The sequence below is a fragment of the Nyctibius grandis genome, chromosome 12 (genome assembly GCF_013368605.1).
Source record: "Nyctibius grandis isolate bNycGra1 chromosome 12, bNycGra1.pri, whole genome shotgun sequence".
Lineage (NCBI taxonomy): Eukaryota > Metazoa > Chordata > Aves > Nyctibiiformes > Nyctibiidae > Nyctibius > Nyctibius grandis.
The window spans coordinates 6,151,083-6,170,246 of record NC_090669.1 but is presented as its reverse complement, the minus strand read 5'-3'; the positions used below and the strand labels follow the sequence as shown (position 1 = coordinate 6,170,246).

Here is a 19,164-nt window from a genome sequence, read left to right as displayed (position 1 = left end):
CAAACACAGCAGAGACTTAAGATACATATTTTTGTAGGGTTGAACTAAATTTGCCAGGGAAAGAAAGAATACATCCCATTTTTAACCTCTGTAATATCTTGAGTGGACAGAACTATCAGCAAAGACCTTTATACGATGCCCAGCCTCACAGGTAGTAAATGGTGAACAAATCAAAATACACGCTTACAGAATTAGGACATAAATCATCATGCAGTCCTTAGTACAGGGGAAGCAACTTGGAGACAAAATATGAAAATTGTTATGACATTGAGGTTTATAAGGTATCCAATTTCAGGCTTCCTATGCACCTTTTAAACACTGAAGCCATTAAACCAGCATTTTAAATTCATCATATTGAAATATTCTGTAGGTATATTATACCATGACCTTAGGATTTTTAGCAACACATAAAATGATCATGTAATGACAGGACAGCAAAATAAAAGGTTGACTATAAATATACGATTTATTTTAAAAAAATTAATTAAAAAAAAAAATCTAACTTTGTTAGTTTTACTGTTATTCAGCAATAGCTGCAGCATAAACTGCTTTGTTGAATTTGGTTTGATTATTAACTTTATCATTTAAATCAATGAGACAGCACAGAGAGAATTTTCTGTGAAAGAACTGACTTTTCTCCTAGTTTTAGGAATGGGAAAGTGTTTCAACTGAAGAACCAATTTACAACAATAATTTGCAAGAGATAGAATACAAAAAAACATCATAGAAGAACACATTTTAAAGCTACCTTTTAGTTTTCTGATGCGTGCAGCTCTAATATCAAGAAGATGGACATACTGTTCCAGTTTTAACTCACAATCTTTCTGTAGACTTTCCATCTTTTGTGTCACTGCTTCTACTTCAGTCTGAAAAAAATCTGCATGTCAAAAGGACTTCTGAGGCTTTTCTGCACCGATGGTGCACATGCTTTTGGCTACAAATTAAAATACAGTTAGATTTGAGGAAAGAACATTTAACGTACACAAAAATAGCAGCAATTTTTATTTCAGCAATACAGCAATCTGTTAGAATTTCAGCAAAATCAAAAAACATTATTCAGAAAAACAGACTAGCTATTCTTTCAGGACAATGTTCTTAACTGAATGAAAAGTCAAAATATGATCTGCAATAATCCAGCACAGAGAGTAAAAGCAAAGTGTTGTGGAAAAGGAAGATTATTTGATAAGTACACTTACTATTTTTCCTGCGAGGACCTGATAAGAGATCAGAGAAAATCCCAAGGAGGCATGGTTGGAGGGCTCTGATCAGGGTAAGTTAAGAGACTGAAGTTATAGTCATTTGGATCTCATGCTTTTTAAACAATACTTCCAACAACAGCAAATCTTATGCTAGGTTACCTATAAACAGACTGGCTTTGTTGCTGAATTTGCAAGTCTTTATTATGACAGGTTCCAGTGCTACAAATGTTAAAATGTTATTATCAGGTTATTTTCCACTGTGAGAAGAGTTTAGTACCTGGTAATGTTTGTTAATTTTGTGTTGCACAATTAACATATTCCTTGTCTTTTCAAGTTCTTGCACTGTTTCCACATGTGTTAATTGCAGCTCCCGCATAGAGTGTTCTAAATCTTTATGGATACCATCATCTACTTTTTCCAAAAACATAAGATCCCCATTCTTCTGCTGCTTTCGAACCTGGAGGAAATTTGAAAAATTACTAGAACAAACTTTTGCAAAGTAATTGGATGTATTGGTGCCTGATTAAATGTAACACTGCGATATAATTTTGGAACAACAATAAGAAAGTAAGCATAACTTTAAATTTTGAGCATGAGGTAACACAAAAAACCAGGAATGAGGTAGACCAGTTAAGTGTCAGGATTCTATCCGGTAATGTTATCTCATGATTATCAGGAACCAATTCAAATTTAGGAGATATTCAGAAGCACTCAATCCTGTCTATCCAATGAAAACATAAACCCCTTAATATATTTGCCTTTTATATAATTAATAATCCTGCTTTAGTGAATGTACAAAACCTGAATTATTATTCTCAAGTCTACATTGCTTCTGTTATTAATACTGGGATTTTAATTTTCATCTAGGGTTTTGTTTTGTTTTTCTTTCTTTTTTTTAATGATCATTATAGCATTATAATTCGCATTTCAGTAGCAGAGAAAGATTCTATTTACAGTAAATATTTCCTCAAGGAAATTAAACGTAAGTCACTGGAACAGTGGAAACGATGCAAACTTATTTTTTCACTGATTTTCCCCCCACTTCCACTTCATTTTCAATTTCGCTGTAAAAAATAAAATTACAACTTATGTGCAAGAGAAAAAAGTATAACATTTTCTGGGTATTTTTGTTTTTCTGTTTTAATAAACAGAGAATTTGCTAAGCATTGCTGTAACACATTTTAGAACTTCCGTACTTATAGTACGCTCCCATAAATTACAGAATTAATAAACAAAAAAGTTTTTTTTTTTATAAACATTATAGGAAGAACAAGATGGTGTGATAACTCATTTAACCAAGAAATAGGAAGTTTTAAAAAAAAATTCTTGTGAATCTGGCTTAATTTACTTTTGATCTTATAATGATTTATCTATATAACTCTGGATTTCATCCTGGCAATTTTTTCATCTTCCCTTCTGCTTCACTGAAAAATGACAAAAGCACACACATGAGCTTGAATCATTAGCTAGTAAAAGATGCATAAATAATTACAGAATCACACAGAATCACAGAATGTTAGGGATTGGAAGGGACCTCGAAAGATCATCTAGTCCAATCCCCCTGCCGGAGCAGGATTGCCTAGACCATATCACTCAGGAACGCGTCCAGGCGGGTTTTGAATGTCTCCAGAGAAGGAGACTCCACAACCTCTCTGGGCAGCCTGTTCCAGTGTTCAGTCACCCTCACCGTAAAGAAGTTTTTCCTCATATTTATGTGGAACCTCCTGTGTTCCAGCTTGTACCCGTTGCCCCTTGTCCTGTCAAGGGATGTCACTGAGAAGAGCCTGGCTCCATCCTCATGACACTTGCCCTTTACATATTTATAAACATGAATGAGGTCACCCCTCAGTCTCCTCTTCTCCAAGCTAAAGAGACCCAGCTCCCTCAGCCTCTCCTCATAAGGGAGATGTTCCACTCCCTTAATCATCTTCGTGGCTCTGCGCTGGACTCTCTCTAGCAGTTCCCTGTCCTTCTTGAATTCAGCCCTAGAAAATCCCAGGCATTGTGTAGAAAACATGGAATGGTCAACCAAGGGTTTAAAAAAAATTAAATGCAAAATATATAGAATCATAGAATGGTTTGGGTTGGAAGGGACCTTAAAGATCATCTAGTTCCAACCCCCCATATATTCATTGTTAGTAAGTTACCTTTATAAGCGAGAGGGCTTCACTGAGTTCTACCACATCAACGTCACCTTCCTGGAACAGAAGTAGTACTTAATGAAAAGGTGTTATCAGATGTGAATGAATATCGAAGAAATACATTCAGAATAACAAGACGCATTCTCACTAGACATGACATTGTGCTTGATAGAATGAATAAATAAACAGTTATATCTCTGTATTCTTTTACTTTCAAGAAGTCTTTGCACCACGCATAAAACATAGAATGGATTTTTTTGCTCATATTTCACATAGAAATAGACTTCACCTGGGTCAAAAACTTCATGCGATTTTTCAGTTCATCTAGTTGTTGCTTATGTTGCAGGTAGCATAACTGCAGGTCTTTGTTCTCTTGCATCAGCTTTTCCTTTTCATCTTAACATAGAAAAAGAATAAAATATTCTAGTTAATTCAACATAATTATAAAAATTACAAACTTGCTTTTTCATATTAACATATGCATGAAAATTTCATTTGAAAATGTAGAAACTAGGGGTTTTTGTATAGGGAAATCATTGGTATTAACAAACAGAAAGAGAGAGATAGAAAACCACTCCTCTTTGATCCAGTATAGGTGTATGGACTAGAAAAAGCAAAACATTCTTACTTTCCTTAAAAGGGAACCTACAGCGCCAAAAATCTACACTTTGTGTATTTCTGAATAGAAAGATATGCCCGACTAAGTACACCTTTCTGTTTTGGGGGGAGGGAGGGAAGAAGGGAATAGAGAGGATATAAAACTCTCTGTCAATCTGAATGACTAAACACCATTAAACTTTTCAGTAGAAGGTTAGTTACACAGATTTTACACAAATACCCACTAATGCATAGCTATATCCTCAATGATTGCTCAATAAGATGAGAGAAAAAAACTTAAGGATTAGGGGAAATAATTTAGTTACAACAACATACCTTCTTTCACATGGAAAAGTTTTAGAAGCAAGCTTTTCTTAAAATCATTGAGGTTTCTAAGGAACAAAAGTACGCTCTCACTCTCCTCCCCTGACCAAACTCCTTATTCTCTTAATAACAATGTTTTTTCTCCTTCCATTTTTTTACTGTGTTTTTGAACGTCCCAAAGTCATATTCTCATACCAGGTATTTAAATACTATGAATTCATATTTTAGGTCAGAATGATATAAATGCACTGTCAACCTGATGTGCAAGTATTAGCCTTTGTAGTTCCCATCTGCACTCATGGGATTTGATTGGCAAAACATTACATACATAGTTGAGAACATACTCTACTGCTTTCAACAAAATACTCCACAATATCTCTTTAATGCTGGAATCTTTTCTGTTGATCATCAGAGCACGATGCACAACTTAGCTATTTTTACAGAATACCTTTTCAGTTTAGAGGCTTGAACTCAGCAGGGAACAGGTGGCTGAGATGCTAGTCTCAAGGGTTTCGAAGTGTGTCAAAAATTGACATCAGGTTAGTTTTAATTTTGCAGAGTTTATATATCAAATGACATCTTCACTAAAAATGAACCATCTGTAATGACATTGCTCCTATACACAGTAGCCTTACTCATACATGTGTTGGGACTTCACAAGAGTCACTTTCAATTCAAACACACAACCACCAGTAAGGTTTTAATTCTCTGCAGTTATGAGGAAAATGTAATGCATTTGTGCAATCGAGAGGAAAATATAATTAGAAACACAAACAGCTAAAAATTAGAAAGCAAATAAGAAAACAATTAAAATAAGCCTTGTGAATGGGCAGAGAAGGTAGGCCTTTATAAAAGACGATGAAACGCTTATCAGCAATTGAGTCTTCTGGACTCTTCCAAATAATATACCCAAAAGATCCATATCTGTTGGGAGGTCTCCCACAGAGAAAAAGGGCCCCTCATGCTGATATTGTTTATTTCCCCCACAATATAAACTGAGATCTGAACTGGCACTTTTTCCAGTGATCAGGAGACAAGATATCCCTCCTCAAGTACTTCTATCTCATTGTCATGAATTTTCTGATAAGAGCAGCAAGCTCAGTCCACTCTTTTTCTAACATGAACCCCAGTGAAGTTTTTGTACACATTTTTAATATTCATTCACACTTGCTGCTTAGAAGTTAACTTCAAAACTGTAAACAGTATATAGAAAGGAAACTAGCTTTTGTTCAAATTGAGGCAATTTCAACAGCTTGTTGAACCAAAATGGGCCAATCTGTCCATAGCAGATCTCAGTCTACCTTAGCACTATCCATGTTGCCTCTCCACATTCTCAACAGGCTTTGTTTCTATGATCCCAACCAAAGAATGCAAGACATGCAGGGAAAGAGGTAGGAAGAGAGGGAATACTTCCACAACAGCCTTTAGGGAAAAGAGGAGGGTCCTGCCATTCAGCTTGCCCATATAACTACACTGTTTTTCATCAGGAGCCACTCAAACTCTCTATTGGTTGTTTCCTCTTACAATACTATCAGCAGTGATTGGAGCACACTTGGACTGGGGTCGGTGCTGCAGGCTGGCTGCTGCTTAGCTTGCTTCCCCTAATTTAACCCAAAAGCTGCAACTGAAGGGGAAGAAGAGGGGAGAGAGAAGAGGTGATTCTCACACCATTGATGACCACATCATCACAACAATATCAGGGTTTTTAGTAGCAAGGCTATGACAGTAAAAGCGCAAGAAAGGGGGGGAAAACACTGCCACAGAGGCTTTGGAAAACACTGCCACAACAGTTTGCATGAAAGGCTACAGATCCACGAGTGGAAACAGACTACAGAGCTGCAGATAGCCCTCTGTGTTGATAAGGTCCTTGTAAGACACCTAAGGGACTGTGCAATAATACTCTTCTCAGCTGTAATCAAAATACATACTGTGCCAATACATGCAATCCCATTCAAAATCAGAATTTGAATAAACCTGCATGGATGTCTTCCACATTAAATATTTGTGCATATTCACAAAATATGAAAGAAAATAGAATGTTAATCAGCAAAAACCTCCACATTTGTTCCTCTCCTATATAAATTCACAAGAGAGTTCTTGTAGACCAACCAGTACCAACCAGGTAGCAGGGGAGAAGAAAAGAAAACTGTCAGTCTTTCCCTGTAAATAAAAAGTACATGCTTTCAAGACAACTGAGACCTATTTTGATTACTATCCCATGATCTACCTACCATCATGTAAAAAAGCATCTATCCTCCCCCTCTTCCTTGCCAAACTCTCTATTTGTCTAGGTCCAATTTAGGGAAACAGGGTTGCCTTCTTTGCTAGCCCATGGAATAAAACTGGAACCGTATTTTTTTTGGTAGTTTTATGGACAGAAGAACAATATTTAGGGGGTGAAATACGATTTTTATTCCTGTATTTCACATGTCAGCTTTTACTGACACAGAATAAATATTTGTCCATTAAGACAACTGTAAAAAAACTGCAGTTAGTAAATAGTGTACTCTGTGTAAAACAGTACTATAACTATGAACAACAAACGCAGCAAGGCATGAGATTATATTAATGAAACATAAAAATTATTTAGACATAAATATTACCAAGTAAAGGCATACATTGTATGAATTTATGAGATAAATTACACTAATCCTTTCTATTGTAATTGTTTCAACTTAGATTTTGTATTAGCTTATCTCAGCCTTTTGAGACTTTCATGAAACAACACTGTCAGCAAGATACAATGAACATGAACCAAACAGCTACTGTAATTTATGGCTGAGAATCCAGGAGATATCGAAAAGACAAGAAACACAAGAACAAATGACTAAGGGAAACGGAGCAGGGGAAAGGGTGATAAAGCATCTGCAAATCTATTCTAAAAAAGGGCAAATGTAGTCACAATGTGAAATAAGTTATTCTGTTTTCTGTCTAAATGTATTTCTTTTAAGTATTACAAAACACATTAATGAAGTTATGGACAGAAAAATACTACTAAAGAATTCAGATTCAAATTATGTGATCGCTCTAAAAGAAAAATACTGAAGGAGGACATGGAAAAAGGCAAGATGATGTTAGTCTCCTGTAGCATTAAGAATTTTCAAGAATTCATTTATTTTAACATCTTTCTTCACCCTGGAAAAGAAGTTTTGAAAAAAGATTCATAAGCCAAACTACAAAGGGTAGACAAGACACTTTTTCTACACTAGTTCCAGGCAGTATGTTAAGATAAACAGTACTTCAGTTCTCCCGCTGAACGTAAAACAGGGATGTGCAGCAAAGGCAGATACTCTGAAGTACGTGGTTGAAGAAACTTATACTGCCTAAGTTTTGTCAAAGACAAGAAGCTGTAATCAAATCCTAGATACAGCCCTTGAAGGGCCTCTACTCAAGCTGCAGCAAGTTCAGTTCAATAGAAAATGAAAGTGTAGTAACCTGGTGGTCCAGTTTAAGAGTACAAGTTATTAAGTGGAAGGGGTGGTAAAGACTTGCCACTTAAACATAATGTCCATAGGAAGGATAGAAGATGGAAGGTGTTGACTGATTTTCCACATTCAACTTAACCAAATAATAGTGTGGCCTATAACATTTTCATGCTCTTAATATCACTTTAAATTTTACATTGCATAATCAAACTGTCATTAATAGCAGTCTCTAACTGTCAATATGTCATAACTTCATATTATTGTAGCATAAGGCATCTTATTTATTTCAATATCACTTAAGGCTAATTTTGCAAACACTTGCTGTGGTTAAATAAAACGTTTAAATATTTAATCTGGTATTTGAAGTCAGTAGAGCTACTCAGAATCTTAATGATAAGCACATGCTAAACTCGAGGCATCATCATAAGAATTATTCACAAGTTGGTCCACTTATTCTATTAGATTGTTCACAGAAATACACCTTTTAAAAGACATATTTGAAGAATCAATTCAAAAATATTTAGTTTACTTCCTGCCTGTGCTCTTGCTTTGTAAACTTTATGTTGCCGCAGTATAGCACAGTATTGAGATAAAAAAAAGAAAATAATGTAAGGTCTTAAAGATTCACTGAAAAGTTATCCTACATATGTGTTTTTCCCATGCTGAAGTAATCTGTTCAGTAGATTAGAAGAAAACTGTATTATTGTAAACATACATATCTGTAAATAAAAAGTAGTGTACACTGAAAATGTTAAAAAATTCTGAATTCACAAAGTTGAAAGACAATTAACCAACTTCAAGCACCCATATAGGCTTCATGTAACTTTGTACAGTAAATAAAATTAGAATAGTGGTTTATAATTTGAGAGGGACTGTCAGGTGGTCCTCTTTTCCATACGAATTTTCAATGTAGAGGAGAGGAGAAATACAGAATAAAGAGTAAATATTAACCGAACAGATGAAGAATGCAGCTGGAGTTACATGATCCTCATTCAGCACATAATCTGTATTGGGTCAATTTTTGTACTTAATAGCTAGTCATAACTTAAGCGTATTGTTCGAATGTACACTTAAAAGGCAGCTCTGAAATCACCAACAACAGAAACTACACTTTTCTGGGCAATATACCTGAATTCCAACACAGAAGAATCTCACATCATCAGAAAATTGTTATTTCTGGTTATTTCAGAAATATACCTCTTTCTACTTTGATCTTGTTAAGGATTTCATTTTTGTCTGCCAAACTGGATTCGATAGCAGTCTCTAGTTCAGCAATTTGCAGTTGCAGTTGCTGTTCCTTTAATTTCCATTCCTGTTCATGGGTCATACTGAAGACACTGCAATAAAACATGTGGCATGTGAAAAACTTTTAGAAATCAGCTTCAACAGAAAATAATAAAGAAAAAAGCTTTTAGTGGCACAGAGACCACTGTCATCATGTCTTAGGAATTAAGTAAACATATGCTGGTCTGCTGCTGTTGAAACCAAGGCGCCTTTCTCAGGCTGCGGTTAAAAAACATGAAAGAGTTTGTGGGATGAGCAAAGGAACTGGCCTTAATTTAGAGCTCCAAAGTCAGAAAAGTTGGCAGCATGCAACATTTGTGGGACTAGAAAAGGAATTCAGATGCATATCCCAGAGTAATCCACAACTCCAAACCTCAGCAACTGACAACTGACAAAACCATTCTTTCCACATACAAAACCTCTTAATGTAGAGAACTGGGATCACCCACTTGATTTCTTCTAAATCTGTGAAACATGCGGAGCCTAAAGTCAGTTGCCCATTCAAAGAAATGTTGACCACAAAGTGACAACAGTTTTCTCATACTGTAAAACAACAATTCTGATACTGATTAAGCAGCACATATAAAGTAATCTTTCTCCTACTTTAAGAAATAAAAAACAGGTGGGCAAAGAAATTAGAATAACTATTTTGCCTGTAACACATTACTTACTTGTAAACTACCAATCTATGTGCAATCAGGATTGCATGGACACAGAATCAAAACTGCTGAAACAACAACAAAATGTGTAACTTGGATTGAAACAAAATTAAGTACCTTATAAAATTTACAGTATAATTCCCAGCAGGTAAAACAACAAGGCAATGCAATGTGCTTTCACATAATTTAGACAGTGAGTACTATGTGTACTATGTGAGTACTATGAGTACTATGGTCTTCATATTATTCTTTTACAATACTTGCATTCTTATTGATGGGAAAAATGTCCTTAATCTTAACCAATCATAAACTAGCTTATTCACTTTTGTATTCTGTGAAAAAAACAGAAATTGTAGGGTTTTTTTAAACAAAAAGTCAGTTCCTCAACTCTTCACTTTGGTGAAGCTCACCAGTTAAAAAAGGTATTTTTTACATATATAAATGTATTTTAAAAAATCTTCTGATATCTACCTATTTGTCAATCTATCTCTCCCAGAGATCTGTGTAACAAATGCCTGAACCAAAAAAACATAGAGGAGAAGAAAGAAATATTGCAGACAGGACAGTCCACATAGCTTCGCAGACCGTACATGCTGCCTCAAAGAGAGCTGCCTGGTTTGATGGCTATGACTACATACAGTGGTTCTGAGTACATATAAATGCGTTTACATCTAATATATTTGAAGAATGACCTTAAGATTGAAGAAAAAAATATTATAGCATGAATTGTAGACTCTAAAGTATATGGCAAGAGTTTATATCCTTGATTTGTGATCTTCATAAAAAGTTCTACCTCTTGTAGGTATATTCTATAAATTCTATAGAATTTTTGTCTTTTTCTCATACTATATCTATCTCAGCTATTTATACAGTTCTCTAGGCATATACCATCTTATAGTGTGATAGAGTGTCTTTTATAGCGTGCAGGAACTTAGGAAATGCTTCTAAGTCCTACAGTAATATATACTTGACTCTGCTACAATTTTGAAGATAATAGGGAGCAAATATCATGCACTGAACGCACAATCATTTCCATAATACTGCATAGGTACAGGAGAGACACAGCGTGTTCTGTAATTGCTTAGACTTAACGCTCTTCAAAGTTTGATTGGCTCCCATAAGGAAAGAATAAACCATAGCAAGAAAAGGTATCAAATATCCTTAGTTTTCACACTTTGGAAAATGTTTTCAAGTTTTAATTACCATGATATCTAGTTATATGTCCATTTGTTATCTTTATGTACAATTACTTCACATAAAGATGTAGCTACACATTATTTCAGTTTTTCAAAAGACTATGCTGGCAGAAAAATCATTAACAGTTACTATGATAGTAACTCACAATTTAGACATTTAAAGGAAGAAAATTTTAGAAGACAGATTTTATCCAAGCCTATATAATGCTAATGTTTATGTCAGTTTGAATTGAGTCCACTTATGTCTCTTTCTTTCTTTGAATTTTAAGATTACTTTTACTTGAATTCATGTGGAATTTCTTTCACATTTACTGTATTTCACTGGAGTTGGAGCCATCTGGGTAACTATAAATGGTCAACCACATCTGGCACCATTTCCTTTGGAGGGAGTTGAAGCATTGCTAGATTTGCATTACAAGGTCATACGAAAACAATTCCTCCAAACCTTTTATCCAAACGAATTGTTTTCTTGCATACTGACTAAATAATAAAAGTCAACTGACAAATTCGTACTTGTTCTTTTTAAACTTTTCAGATCCAGTTCTGCAGTCTTGGCTTTGGCAAAATTCCCATCAACTTCAAATGAATTTCCAAAAAAATAACATTAGCAAAGAATGGTTTTATGCCTCTTTTCCTCTATTAAAAATAGAAAGAAATATTTATTAATTATCTGGCACCTGTGGACACTGGCCTATCCACTGCTAGCAACAGGCAAGCTGTAGTAAAGTTTCATTGTTCAAATGGGCAACAGGAAAAGCTGGCCATTAAACAGTAGTTATAATGAAATGATCCATTTCTCATTCTAATTTCTTGTTACCTGTATAGTAACATGGGATGACGAAATATGAATCAAAGTTTAAATGAAAAGATAGATCATTTTAGGTAAAAGAAAAGTAATATTGCAGATTACTGGGTTATGAGAGAACCATATTTAAATTTATCTAGTTAAGCATCTTTTTAAGTTATCCCGCTATGATTTAAATAGAAGAGAAAATTTCAAGCCAAGATTGTAAGTTGTTTTGTTAGTAAGAGTTATTTCTCTGTATAATGATAGAGAAGAAAAAAATCATAATCAGAAATACTTATAACATGATCAGACTTTGGAGGAGTCTACAACAATGAACTTAAGTGAGACAAAATTGACCACTGCCCCTATACTAAACTCTAAATATTGTGACAATAGAACTGTTACATCTCATATGCAAAAAAATTTTTTAAGCTATTTGTACTTACAGTTTTTTACTACTATAATTTTAAAATTCACCGTACAAAGTACAAAAGGTATAATAAATACTGCAAGAATAGTATAAACAACATTTGATATCACTCACATTGTGTTTAGTCATTGGTATCTTTTTGACAGACATCACACTGACAAACCAAACAAATTTTAAGAGGAGAAATAATTCTGATATGAGAAAAGACTTCAAGCATTTTAGCTACTTTCTGAGGCAATTATTAGCTCTAGGAAATTTGTCTTATTTTCTAACTCTCTTCAGTGTAAAAGACCACATGGTTTCACAATAAAGGAAAAGATCATTTGAAGGTCTTTTTTTCCTTTAATATGCTTGTGGCAATTGACTATAATTACTTCTTTTCTCTACGACAGAATTTCTGAATCATACCTGGCAATGTATTTTCGTTTTCATTGTAAGCACTGCTGATACAATTTATACAACTTATTATGTATCAGAACCTTTGTAAAAACTTACATGAGTCTATACAAAAACTTCAAGCAGAACCAGTACAAGTGAAATGGTAGCTATTACCAAAACAAACAAACAATTCCTCAAAAATAAATATTGGAAAAGCTGTCAAATATCAGACTTCATATAGGCCCACTGAGAAGTGCTGGAAGAACTTTTTGTATAAGTTCAAACACCTCTTTTCCCCAAATAAAATAAAATAAATCCAAAGGAATATATGTCTACCTAGGTACATTCTTCTTTCACCAACAACCCTAAAAAAAAAATCACTAGAAATTCAAATAAGAACTTTTTGCATTGATGTTCAAAATAAAGTGATTTTTAATTATTTTTTTAATTAGATTTTTAAAAATAAGTAACATACTATTTCAAGAGTATTAAAACAAGCATGGAAGCTGCTCCGTTTCAACAGAAACAACGAAATACAGACAGAACACCATAAAAGTTTCCATATACACTTACTAACATGATGAACTGTTGCATTAATATATTTACACGTGTGCACAAGCACACAAGATGCATACGTACATTCAAGAACACAGTATATGGAGACCTATTAAACAGGATAGGAACCACATTTTTATATACAGAAACCATAACTTACCTGTTATACAGCTTATCGTAGTTTTCACTCAAGAGTTCCTTCTCTTTTTCTAGATCATTTATTCTTTCCTGTAACTAAAATGAAGAAGGAAGTTTCAAGCAACGCACAGCATAAAAGCAAATTACAATGAACGTGTAAAGACAATTAGTTAATAATTTGTAGGCATTGTCAGGCTTTTATTCATTCTTTTTATAGAAGTCTCTTAGAAGCTTCAAAATAACACTTTTTTTTACCACATGGATTTACATTTGGCCCAGACAGTCTTTTTCATGTTAAGTCTTGTTTCATTTAAATGAAGCTGAGACTAACATGTCGCAGTTGAACAACAGTATCTAACCACATTCTGCTTTATGCAAAATAAAATAAATCTATAGCGTTAAAAATTTTTATTTCCATTTTGGTAAGTATTAGTATTGGCTAGTTAATGGCTCCTGTATAGTAGATATTTATTTCTTGACCTTACAGAAACAACAAGTCCTTGCATTCAAAATACTCACTAAAGCAGGATATGGTTTTAAAGATACGAGATGCTTTAACCCAGAAGATATACCCTACATGCATTACAGTAGTTTAAAGATTTGGAGGAAATATCCATGAGGTAACCTTGGCAAACTTGGTTCATGTAAAATACATTCAAAACAGCTAAACCAGGTTGTAAAACTGAACTTAAGTTGCTACAAAATGTAAGAAAAAAAAAAAAAGAGTTTGTAGATTCCTACTCCTCATATGATTAGGAGAACAAGGAATAAAACACTTGATTTTTAGCCCTATATCTGGGTGACTGTTAGTGATGACAGTTGTCTTTGAGACCCACTAGACAAAGAAACATAAGTGACTGATTCCAACTGCTGAGTAAGATGTAATACTACACTGCACTGTAATTAAATCAGGTTGAAATAATGCTAAAAAAATAGCAATATGTGATCAATAAATCAAGTATTATGATTTTTTCTGGTTAATAAAACACTTGTTTAGTATCAGAATTGACATGAAATCCTATGCTTTAACCTCAAATATTGTCCAAACACTGGTGCTGTGATTATGTGGCATGGGGACTACGTATGGTTCATGATTCTATGAAAAATGCAAGGAGCAGCCACAGGATTTTCCTTTTAATGGGATAAAATATACATAAATTACTAGGTGTCTTGTGTTTGAAAGGTCTGTTCACATCTCCGCCATTAAAAGGTATCCTATTGTTAACTTTTCCCTTATCTATGTGTACTACCTAAAGCAGTTTCTAGCTCTCTTGAACACAGTCTCACCTCCTCTGTCCTTTGGTTTGAAATAGTTACTGATTGCAATTCTTTTTCAAGACAAAGGCACTTTAACCGCTCCTCTTTAAGCTGTAGATTCAGTTCTTCACCTTTTGCTATTAAAGCATCATGGCTGGTCTTCAAGTTCCTTTGGTTCTATGGAAAGGAAGGAAAATCCAGGAAAAAAAAATAAATCACACTTAGCAGAATATTACAACACTCTGCATATTCAAGCAGTGGTCTCTCATGGCAGTATTTAATATATATTCTCAATGTGGTCAACAGGAGACACTCTTGAACAAAGTAACTGAAAGCAACTTTTCATTACGCATGGCCAGGAGAAGGTGGCATTCTTGTTGCTCTGATGAACATTAAACCCTAAGTGCAGTTATGATGAAAACGACCAAGAAATACATCTGTTAAGCAATTAAAAGATTTTGCTGTGGTTACAGTGGTTAGACATGGTGACCAAAAACACTGCAGTAGCAAGCAAAAATGAATGTTGACCACAGTTATGTTAATCACAGAGCTCGCCACAGCTCTGTTAACCCTTAATTGTAGATATATAATTGTTTCAAAATCCTAATGCACTCAGTTCTATTTCCCTGCTGGCAGTAATTTAACAAGGGACTTATGATTTCTTTTACAATTTAATTTACTTCAATGGATTATATTAAGGCACATTTAACCCATTTATTATTAAATGAAGGATGCTGATAGAACCTCTATTTTCAGAATATTTGTTAATATCATACTACTTACATTCCACAATGCTTTAATAAAGCCTCATTCATTAAGAATTTCTATGTAAATCACATTCAAAGTATGACTTGAAACAAAACAGCCCAAAAGCCAATCTCCTGTTTAATAAAGTGATTATATGAAAATTTATGTCAAATACATGCATGAATATAGATGGAGACAGAAATGATTGTAGACAGAAAAAAGCTTCATTTTTTTCGTATAATATTCCTACAAAGTAGTTGAATGGAGAAGCTGAATGTAAATCCTGTATGAATTTAGGTTCACATGCAGTCTAAATATCCTAGAAACAAACAAAAAACCCACAGAAAATCCAGTCACCAACCTGATCTTCAGCCTCTCATATCTCATTTCTCCATAAGAAAAGTATGATGGAGAATAAATAATATTAGCAATCAGTCTTATTTTAGAGAGATAATGAAGTATATTACTCATCAATTTTAACAGTCTTCCTTCAGTGCTCCTCTTGCTCTGTCCTATATTTGTGAACTGTATTTCAATAACTTCAAAAAATGACACTTTAAAAATAATTGGTTTACACTCTTATTTCTCTTCAAATTTCGTTCCTTTCTCCTCAAAATCAGAATCCTTACAGTCTCTAACTCTTCCAGTTGTCCAAGTGAACTCATCTTTTCTTCCCTATCTCTCAGCTTCAATTTTTTCCTGACGTTCTTTTCCGTTTCAATAACTTGTGCCACTTCAACCCACAATATATGAAGAAAAAAAAAAAAACCAACACCTTGGCAAAGCTGTCTTTCATAGACCATTTCACCCTTATCTCTTTCCTTAGTTTCCAAAACAGTTGAAAACAAATTCAACAATCATATTTATTCTACTGAACCATCTCATTAAAAGCACTGAAAATATCCTCCTGAAAAATTTCCTTGCTTCAACTTCATTCTAATCCTTCAGTGTTTCTCTTTTTTTCCATGATGCCCAAACTGTTTTCTATCTTGATCTCCCTGGAGTATCTAGTGCAATGTATTACATGGTTCATTTTCACATACTCAGCATTGACTCAGAATCAAGAACTGTGTATATTTATTTTCCATTTACTCATGCTTATGGCAGAAGACTGAAGGAATGTTACTGACCAAATTGCAATTACCTCTTGAAGCTGGAGTAATTTTCCTTCCATTGCTGAAAGAGCATTGCTTTTCTCAACCAGCTGTTTACGGACCTTGATCATTTCCACATTGTCCCGAATGTTTAGCCTTCAAAATTGTATTGAAAAGAAATGCATCATGAGCTTAAAGATACAAAATGGATTATCTTATTATTTTTGTCTTGAAAAGTTGAAATGCTTTGCAAATCAGCTTTCTGCAACACACTTGGGAGAAGATTTAGTGTGTAATACCCAAATTAATTTCTTCTTCTATAATCCACATTACAGAATTTAAGTAAATAAACATCCTAGCGCATGATGGCATAGCAGCTTCAGTCAATACATATACATCTTTGTTTATCGTATCAAACTGTATACAACAGGAAGAGAAAACAATCCTATACCTAAAGAGATTATTTGTTTTCCATTCACTTCTTTTCCACCCTCCAAAGTATCTGATGCCAGTAGATTACCATTTTATGGAATTTCCTCTTAGAGTTTAAACCTATCAAATACTGCTAAGAAAAAGTGACTTAGCAATTAATACTATAACAACTTAAGGCTGGCATTCAAACAAGCTGCAGGTGTGTCTTAACTACATGAAAATCACTTAATATCCATGTAGATGTTTTATATTGTCACAATTCTAAGACTAATTTGAGAATATACTGTTTAATAGAAAGGACATTTAAAATAATACAAAATTTAAATAAATATTTATTTCTGATGTTTTCCCTTACTTCAAACAGTGAAACTAAACACCATTATTTTCACAGCTTCTTCAAGTACAGAAAGAGAAAACAATTGTGATTTGTATTAATACAAAATATGATAAAATCTGAATAAATCTTTAGCATTTGAAAAGGTAATTTCTCTTCCAATATTTACCTATTTTAGACATATTGGAGGAATTGTCACAATGCCATGCTGGAGCAAGAAAATGGACTACAAAGCTTACACATCTGTAAACCAGCTGAGTATGTGAAATACTTTCCTTTTATTCTGTAAAATATCAAAGCCTATTGTGTTTTGGCATTGCCCAGTTAATTGTCCTTACACATAGGAGATAAACACATTCACAAATCTGAGATCTTCCGCAAGAAACAGCCCTAACGCAATGCTAAAACTATCATGTGTCTAAAACATGTTAGCGACATAAATTAAAGTTGTGGTGAGTATAGACAGCAGCACTGTCTCATGCTAGCTATTTAAAAGCTAATGTAGTGGCACGTTTTTATTAATCTTGTTCCACACATCAAACAAAAGGCTCTGATGCCTTCAAAGGCTTTTTCTTTTTCTTTTTTTTCCCCTTCTTTTTTAAGTAGGGGGCTTTTTTTTTTTAAGCAGGGAGGGTTTTTTTTCTTTTTTTTTTTTTTTTTTCTTTTTAAGTAGAAAAAGGAGCAGATGATAGTGAAATTTATGAGGTACAGATGTAAACCCCATGGCTCCTGACAATCAACATTAACTATTTTTTCAACAGTGAATGAAACAGCATTTGATTTAAACAGGTTTGAGGTACTGATATTATGAAGTAAATTATTCAAATTCAGAAGTGAAAAATTACTTTTTACTGGGATCATTTCAATTCTTAAAATTATGAGTATTTATCTCATGAAGTTTCCAGCTACAGAAAGCATGTGCCATTAATTTCTTATTAGTGCATTACATCAATCACAATCTCAGCTCTCATTATAGTCTGGAGCAACAAAATTATTTCTCTACAGTACTTCTACAATATTTTATTTATTTATTTAAATAAAATACGTCTAAGAAATGTCCAGTGCATCTAGGTACGTGACAAGGAGCTTGCTGTTGAAGAACAAAATCATTTCAGTTTTCATGGGCAAGGCAAAGTTAATTGAGGAAGATACTGCTGGGAAGATTCATTTTTCTATAAATGAAGTCACAAAACAGTAGAATAGAACAGAAATTTATTATCTACACAGCTTTTTCTCTCCCATGTAGCTGATGTATTCTGCTCCCAGAATATCTGCCCAGGTATTCTGATATAACTTAAAAATTGGGGTTATATACAGATTTGATATAAAAGTCAATGCTACCTTTCATTTATATAGATAATATTTTGTTCAAAGAACAACAATATAACATATAAGAACAAAGCTGTACTAATGTAACTCATTCAATATTTTCTCTTTTGCCAAAAAAGCCAAAAATTCTGCCACAGAACCTGAAGACATGGAGGTAGACCTGGAGCAGAAGTTAGAAAAAGAAAAGTAACTAATAACCCTTTTGAGGCAGTAACCTGAACTAATGGGTGTACTGACTTAGCTCTAGCATGTCTTCTGCCACCAGTGCAGAAATAAGGAACGTGAACTCTATCCTTCCAGTCTAAACCTCATCTTAAAGCTAGATTAAAAAGTCTGAAATTGAGAATGAAGTTCGGAGAAAGTGACTCTCTAAAAATCTACGAATTATGTTTGGGGTTAATGTCTGAAATACACCAAAGAGAATCTCTTTTCCAGACCTCTTATCATTTGGATTAAAAGCAAACAGAGTGGGGTCCAATACCAGGCTGGGGACCAGCTGTGTGGGAATGGGGGACTGATAGCAACCTACACCAGAAGGAAATGATTAAGGAAAGGATCTTGACCTGCACTGTACAAATTTATGCCAGTAAATCCCAGATGGCTAAGCTAATAAAATTGAGGTCTAATTAGACCACATCCCTTGCATCTTGTCTTTACTTCCATATGAGCAGGACAGGGATACAACACTGAGTCTACTCCTAGAGAGTCCTGACTATTTGTATCAACTGGACCAGTGGCTCACAAACTTTCCCCATTCACATTCAGAATGAGAAAAACAAGCAAGTAAAAAAATATCACCACCCTGTGTCTCAGGATCACTTACCCACAGCCTGGCAAAATACACAAGGTTTCTAGACT

The 19,164-nt window shown here is 34.1% G+C and overlaps 1 protein-coding gene across 2 annotated transcripts in view; it reads right to left on the bottom strand.

The window, feature by feature from the left end:
• The window catches only part of RPGRIP1L (RPGRIP1 like), a 73,117-nt gene that overhangs the window by 38,566 nt on the left and 15,387 nt on the right, over positions 1–19,164 (bottom strand). The window contains exons 7-14 of one of the 2 annotated variants that reach the window (XM_068411103.1): positions 16,262–16,367; positions 14,401–14,547; positions 13,136–13,209; positions 8,884–9,023; positions 3,630–3,736; positions 3,347–3,397; positions 1,477–1,656; positions 749–866 (exon numbers count right to left, since the gene is read on the bottom strand). In XM_068411103.1, coding sequence (XP_068267204.1) covers positions 749–866; positions 1,477–1,656; positions 3,347–3,397; positions 3,630–3,736; positions 8,884–9,023; positions 13,136–13,209; positions 14,401–14,547; positions 16,262–16,367 — 923 coding nt within the window. Of the gene's footprint in view, positions 1–748; positions 867–1,476; positions 1,657–3,346; positions 3,398–3,629; positions 3,737–8,814; positions 9,024–13,135; positions 13,210–14,400; positions 14,548–16,261; positions 16,368–19,164 lie in introns of those variants that run through there. The other variant, XR_011049066.1, reaches the window with a different exon arrangement.